This window comes from Schistocerca gregaria, chromosome 3 (genome assembly GCF_023897955.1).
Source record: "Schistocerca gregaria isolate iqSchGreg1 chromosome 3, iqSchGreg1.2, whole genome shotgun sequence".
Classification (NCBI taxonomy): domain Eukaryota; kingdom Metazoa; phylum Arthropoda; class Insecta; order Orthoptera; family Acrididae; genus Schistocerca; species Schistocerca gregaria.
Genome location: NC_064922.1, coordinates 895,306,176 through 895,313,331, shown reverse-complemented (window position 1 = coordinate 895,313,331; position 7,156 = coordinate 895,306,176). Strand labels below are relative to the sequence as shown.

Sequence of the window (7,156 nt, the reverse complement as noted above, 5' to 3'; positions counted from 1 at the left end):
ACTATTGTTGTGTCTCCACTGTGAAGAAGTGTGTGTGTGTGTGTTTGTGTGTGTGTGTGTGTGTTGTGTGTGTGTGTGTGTGTGTGTGTGTGTGTGTGTGTGTGTGTGTGTGTGTGTGTGTGTGTAAGTTTCTGTATGTTTGGTTCTTCATGGTACAATCACTGATGAATGATGTTCTCTTCTATGAATTATCTTGTTTTGTTAATGTATTCTGCCTTGTTCATAAGGACCAAAGTATCGCTGCATTTTGTTCTTTTAGGTTTTTGTTTAGTTTTCTGGATTTTTTTGTACTGTTGTTTTAGTTTCTGAGTCAGAATGACAAAAAAGTTCACAAAATTTAATTTTCAGGTGAGCAGTCGAAAGAAACGAAACAAAATGCACTTGTTATAACTTTTAGGTGTTGAAACATGTCTGGGTTAATGAAAAGAAACAGTAGTTTGTGTACAGCAGATTTCAAGAAAACCCAAATTTTCAATTGCAAACACATAAAAACATAAAGAAGAGTTGCAACCTGAACAAGATGGTTCTAGAAAAGCAAAAATGTATCAAAATATAGGAATGGTATGCAATGGATGCATGCTGAAATCAGTTCTAAGTAATGCCATATGCCTACATGTTTGATAAAGGTATGAATACTGATTGTAACCAAAGTGTTCAATGACATTTGTATGGCAAGTGTTAAATGAATTTGGTGCATAAACTACATAATTAGAATCAGCTAACATGGAATGTCAGCATTCATAATTTGATAAATAAGGAAAGAACTTACAATGAACTTAACTTGCATGAATACTTAGTACAGATGAATTAGGCCTATATGTGGGATTAAAAGTTTCATTTATCTGAAGCTGATAGAAATAAATATCTAGCACAGATAATGGATGAGTATTTGATGTGTTTTGTTACAAACATTGAATGTTTAGCATGACATCATTTGTTTATCGAGAGGGATATGAGGTATGACATACTTCATTGACATGATATGTTCTCATTGTTTACTGCACCAACGAATGATGATTGCCACACATACCGTTAATTTTTAATAGTAGGTTTAGTGAATTTGGATATCCATAGCGCGCATAAAAATTTTATTGTTTGGGCATGTTGATGCATGTGATGGAAGCAGCATTCCTGCAAGAAGGGGTGGCATTGGCATATGGTGACAATTTGTGGCACCTGCTGGTTTGGCAATTACTCACCTCAGATACATGCTGCAATTCATGGAATAGCACACAGCACTGAGTTGGAACAACAGATGGTCCCATAGTGCTTAGAGCCATTTGAAGAATACATGTATATCTTCAGAAAGCGATTTCTGTTATTTAGTACCTTGTTGGACGTAGATAAACACAATTTTTCTCTTAAACACAGGCCAAACTGCACAGCAGACAAATCCACAAGAGAAGAAAGAAGCTATCAAGATGGAGATATACTCCTGACAAGCAAGTCAGTAATTTCTGATCCATGCCCATCAGTTCAGAACTATTACATGAAGTTCTCCTCTGAACATTTATCAAATATTGCAGGGAACATCCCAAGTGCAATTCTAATTTACATATTACAGGCATTGTAGCATATAAAAACATAACTACAACTCTGAAATGATACCTAGATTTAACAAACCCAAATCTTCACATACAATCAAGATAAGATTCTCTTTTTTATGGAACAATTCAGGTAAATGTAACTAAGCAGTTTTTTTATTTCTTTGATTTTATAGCAACTCTCATCTTCCTGAGGAATGTTTTGTGTAATTAACTTGCACTGAGATTGATAGCACTGCAACCAGGAACCAGTAGTTGTAGCAAAAGTTTTATTAATTTTTTTGAGTTGATCAGGGATGGATTGTTACATATTCCATCTTAAATTTTAAAACTATAAGTGTGTCATATTAGCTGGCTCATTTCCAGTTATGTGATCAGTAAGCTACATATATCATAAAGTGAGGCTGTCACCACATGGTATGTAATATGATTAGAGTAGCCTATTAGTTACGTGTAATATTCTTATTTATAATGTAAATTATTTTTATATGAAAACTGTTATTAACTGTGTACTGATTATTTTATTTTCTGATAATTTGATGTATCCAGCAACATTGTAAAATATGAAGCAAGAAAAATATGTATAAGAAAAAATTAACTTCTTTTATTGTCTTTTTACACATATATAGTAACAAAAATGTATATATTTACATCTAAAATGTAAAAATCATATTTATTTATCACAGCATTATTTGTGATCTCCAGATAGTTACTACTGCCCCACTATTAATGACATTGTTCAGTCAATGCTATAACGAAAGACCACAAAACTTAGGGCCACTTACTCACAAATCACTAATCATGAAGATGATGCACTAAAGTCAGAATTTGTGTCCTGGAACATTTTTACCCAAACACAAATCAACTTTCAAGTGAAGTCCGACTGATAAAGTATTTTATGTACATTTCCTTTATCCTATACAGTCTTTTAAATATTTGTTAATGTACAGTATTACAATGTGTATAGATATATATATTCACAGTATAAAATGGTTATAAATGTACCTAAATAAATGTTGTACATATATATTACAGTGTTGACTAAAAAAGTATATATCTTGTACTGTGCAAGCTACAAAGAGCTTTTTGAACAGAGAATGACATTTAAAAACATTTTCATTGCTGTCTTACTGGGTATCCTACCTACGAGTCAAGTTATTGTCGTGAATATATAGGAGGTCATGAGAGATTGACAGTTGATGAGTCAGAAGGAGAATTAATGTAGAATAGTAGTTATTTGTAGTTCCATATGTAGTCCTAATTTCCAATGGTATAACAAATTGCAAATGATTTTATCAAACTGATTGCAATCAGCAGTAAAAAACAGCACCAGTTAAAACAGACATAGATAAGTCTTCTTGTTAATGGGACAGAAGTGGGACAGATACAGTTAAAAGAATTTCATGACCAAGATTGTCATATTTGCCCATAAATGAAAGATGTGCATGGGAAAGACAGCCAGTACCCCAAGTGAAGAGGGAAAATTACTTCTGCTGGGGTACATTAACATACTCTAATGATGCCGCATTTCAAAATGTTCTATTACTTGGAAGAATTCAATGTAAAATGAAACATATACCGTTTTACTAACACAAATGGAAATAATGCGAACTTGCAGGACTTGCAAAGTCAAAACACAACATCCAAGACATAGAACTGCATTTGTATGTGTCTAACTAAATGATCTCTGATACATATACAAGCAGCAATGCATAGTAGTGTAAGGTATCTACCTGACGTATGTATGCAGACAGCAAGAAAATAAAACAAAGCACTGTTGTATGCAAAATATGTTACACTTTGCTGTTTGCCATGTTCTCAGTTAGTTAATTGAGCCACATTTTCAAGATTACCTGATCATTCCAGTAACTTTACTCATCTAGAAAAATCTAGAACTGAAACAGAACCACAAACTGAAACAGAAAAGAGTTTACTTCCCCTGTAATTGAGGAATTGCAGTTGATATTGGGATGTTACCTCTGCTGTTCCCTGGTATCGCAAGATACACCTATAGATACCTAAGGAGGAAAGGAGTCTGGTGTTTCCAAGGCAGTTTTCTCTGCTGATATTCATTTTGTCAGAAAGCAAATCTAATCGAGAGGAAAATTAGTGCGTGATGTCCTCATCCTGGCTTTAAATTACAGCCCCAAGACATATCAGGAACAGAATAGGCCTAATCTAACTATAGGCCAGGAGAAATAAATTACATCATCTTTCGATTCCTCGAGGATGTCATTTAGGCATTTCTCAGACCACGTTCTAATTCGATAGCCAGTACACGGAAGTAAGTGGTTCTCGTACTTGCTCTGAAACGTATGCAGGATCCTCCACGCACTGGCAAGATCCAATGGCACCTAGGCCATTCTGATTCAAGAGTCACCAGCAGGCAATCAGAACTCGTTAAGTTGAGGTGGCTGGTTTTGGTATGGCAAGTGCACCGGGGGTTGGTCTGTCGAATTCGAAGACTGCACTCTTGAACTGGGATTCGTGTCGGCGAGGCCTCCTCTGCTAGACGGGGCAGGCGCAGCCGTCGGCGCGCCACGCGATGGCCGCCTTGTGGTACAGCTTGGCCGGGGGTTCCCCTGCGGTCCCCGCGCCGCTCGCCTCGTCTCCCCGGAACAGGTTGGCGTGCGCCGCGGCTCGGTTGCGGCGTGCGTTCGCCTCGTTCTTGTCGGGACGGCGCTCGGCCGCCTCCTGGTGGTGGTTGTGGTGGTGGTGGTGGTGGTGGTGGTGGTGGCGCGCGGCGGCGGCGGCAGAGGGCAGCAGCGGCACCTTGCAGCGCGCCAGCGGCGGCGCCTTGCAGGCGGCCGAGGCTGCGGCCAGCTCGCGGGCGTCGCGGCGCAGGATGCGCACCGCTGCCGCCACCAGCGCCACCAGGATGACAACGCCGCACACCGGCACTGCGATCGTCGCCGCCTTCAGCCACACCTCGCCGCTCGCGTACGCCGTCGATTCGGGCGAGACCGCGCCGCGAGCGGACGCACTCGCATTCGCCGCACCACCTGCAGGCACGTTTACCGTATGTTGGAATGCAAAACAGAGGACACTTTGTGTATTTTAGGATGAAGAAAGGGGACACTCTCAATCTTTTAAATTTATTACACGACAAACAAACAAAAAATCAAACTGTTACACACATATCACACACACTACTGGCCATTAAAATTGCTACACCAATAAGAAATACAGATGATAAATGGGTATTCATATTATACTAGAACTGACACGACATTACATTTTCACGCAATTTTGGTGCATATATCCTGAGAAATCAGTATCCAGAACAACCACCTCTGGCCGTAACAACGGCCTTGATATGCCTGCGCATTGAGTCAAACTGAGCTTGGATGGCGTGTAAAGCTACAGTTCCCCATGCAGCTTTAACCCGACACCACAGTTCATTAAGAGTAGTGACTGGCGTATTGTGACGAGCCAGTTGTTCGGCCGCCGTTGACCAGACGTTTTCAATTGGTGAGAGATCTGGAGAATGTACTGGCCAGGGCAGCAGTCGAACATTTTCTGTATCCAGAAAAGCCAGTACAGGACCTGCAACATGCGGTCGTGCATTATGATGCTAAAATGTAGGGTTTTGCAGGGAACGAATGAAGGGTAGAGCCACGGGTCGTAACACTTCTGAAATGTAACGTCCACTGTTCAAAGTGCCGGCAATGCAAACAAGAGGTGACCGAGACGTGTAACCAATGGCACCCCATATCATCACGCCGGGTGATACGCCAGTATGGCGATGACGAATACACGCTTCCAATGTGCGTTCACTGCGATGTCGCCAAACACGGATGCGGCCATCGTGATGCTGTAAACAGAACCTGGATTCATCCGAAAAAATGACGTTTTGCCATTCGCGCACCCAGGTGCGTCGTTGAGTACACTATCGCAGACGCTCCTGTCTGTGATGCAGCGTCAGGGGTAACCGCAACCACGGTCTCCCGAGCTGATAGTCCATACTGCTGCAAGCGTCGTCGAACTGTTCGTGCAGATGGTTGCTGTCTTGCAAATGTCCCCATCTGTTGACTCAGGGGACGAGACGTGGCTGCACGATCCGTTACATCCGTGGGGATAAGATGCTCGTCCTATCGACTGCTAGTGATACGAGGCCGCTGGAATCCAGCACGGCGTATCGTGTTACCCTCCTGAACCCACCGATTCCATATTCTGCTAACAGTCATTGGATCTCGACCAACGTGAGCAGCAATGTCGCCATATGATAAACCGGAATCGCGATAGGCTACAATCCGACCTTTATCAAAGTCGTAAACGTGACGGTACGCATTTCTCCTCCTTAAACGAGGCATCACAACAACGTTTCACCAGGCAACGCCGGTCAACTGCTGATTGTGTATGAGAAATCGGTTGCAAACGTTTCTCATGTCAGTATGTTTAGGTGTCGCCATCGGCGACAACCTTGTGTGAATGCTCTGAAAAGCTAATCATTTGCATACCACACCATTTTCTTCCTGTCGGTTAAATTTCGTCATGTTCGTGGTGTAGCAATTTTAATGGCCAGTAGTGTATTTACATTACCTTAGAGCTCCATTCCCGTGTATATTTTGCACTGGACCAAATGTTTCTTAAAAGTGCCTTTTGTCGACACAAATATTTTAAAAAAAGCTTTTTGTATTCTAATGTCTAAACTTAAATTTAACCGTTGCAATCCCATTCACAGATTCAGGTGTCAGTTTATTTCTCTCCTTGTCCACTGTTCCTGTATTAAGGAAAACAACCGCTCAGCACAAGCCCTTGGGGGAGGGGGGGGGGGGGGGGGGTCACTGCGAAGAAGAACTGCATAATTTTAATTAATTCACTAAACTGTTCCTCTCTACTGCACTACACGATGTACTTGCATCATTACTTACGGCTTGGTTCATATGTGGCTATAATTTTTTTTAAATCTGAAAACTGATTAAACGCTTTCTTTCTTTCGCTTACGCCAGAGTCCCGCAGCGATCGTAGGGTCGGCGTGGTTAGCACGGATTTGGCAAGGTTAGTTTTAGGGGTGGCTGGATGCCCTTCCTGCCGCCATCCCGTACCCCCAGGGAGGGAATCAGTGTACCCTAGCTGTCTGCATCTAGTGTAAATCGTGAAATAGTGCGAACGTGTTTCAAATGTCTGCGACGCGTGTAACTGAGACGGAACGTGGGAATCTGGCTCGGTGTTCACCTAGCGGGATGTGGAAAACCGCCTAAAAACCCACATCCAGGCTGGCCGGCACACCGGCCCTCGTCGTTAATCCGCCACTCGTACTCGATCCGGGGCCGGCGCGCAAACCCGAGTCCAGGAAGCAGCGCGTTAGCGCTCTCGGCTACTCTAGAGGGTAAAACTGATCAAACGCTTATCATCAATTTCAATGTTTTTATCCAACAAAAATTTCTTCCATATAAGTCAATGATACATCTGCAAAATCAAGCCACTTAAAACAAGAAAATAACACTTAATGGTTGCATCCACATATTCAGAAACTTTTACATCCAGACGAAACATTAACTCTAAGCAATGTAAATCGATTTTTTTGGCTTTACTAACATAACAGATCGATAGTAAACAAATAACAAATTACGTAATTCAGTAACTGAATTAAGAACTATATAAGCTGT

The 7,156-nt window shown here is 41.6% G+C and overlaps 1 protein-coding gene across 1 annotated transcript in view; it reads right to left on the bottom strand.

Moving 5' to 3' along the window:
* Positions 1-2,126: 2,126 nt before the first annotated feature.
* LOC126355146 (BMP and activin membrane-bound inhibitor homolog) overlaps positions 2,127-7,156 on the bottom strand; it is a 212,445-nt gene continuing 207,415 nt past the window's right edge. Inside the window, exon 4 of the mRNA XM_050005341.1 lies at positions 2,127-4,546. Coding sequence (XP_049861298.1) covers positions 4,053-4,546 — 494 coding nt within the window. The 3' untranslated portion in view covers positions 2,127-4,052. The remainder of the gene's footprint in view (positions 4,547-7,156) is intronic.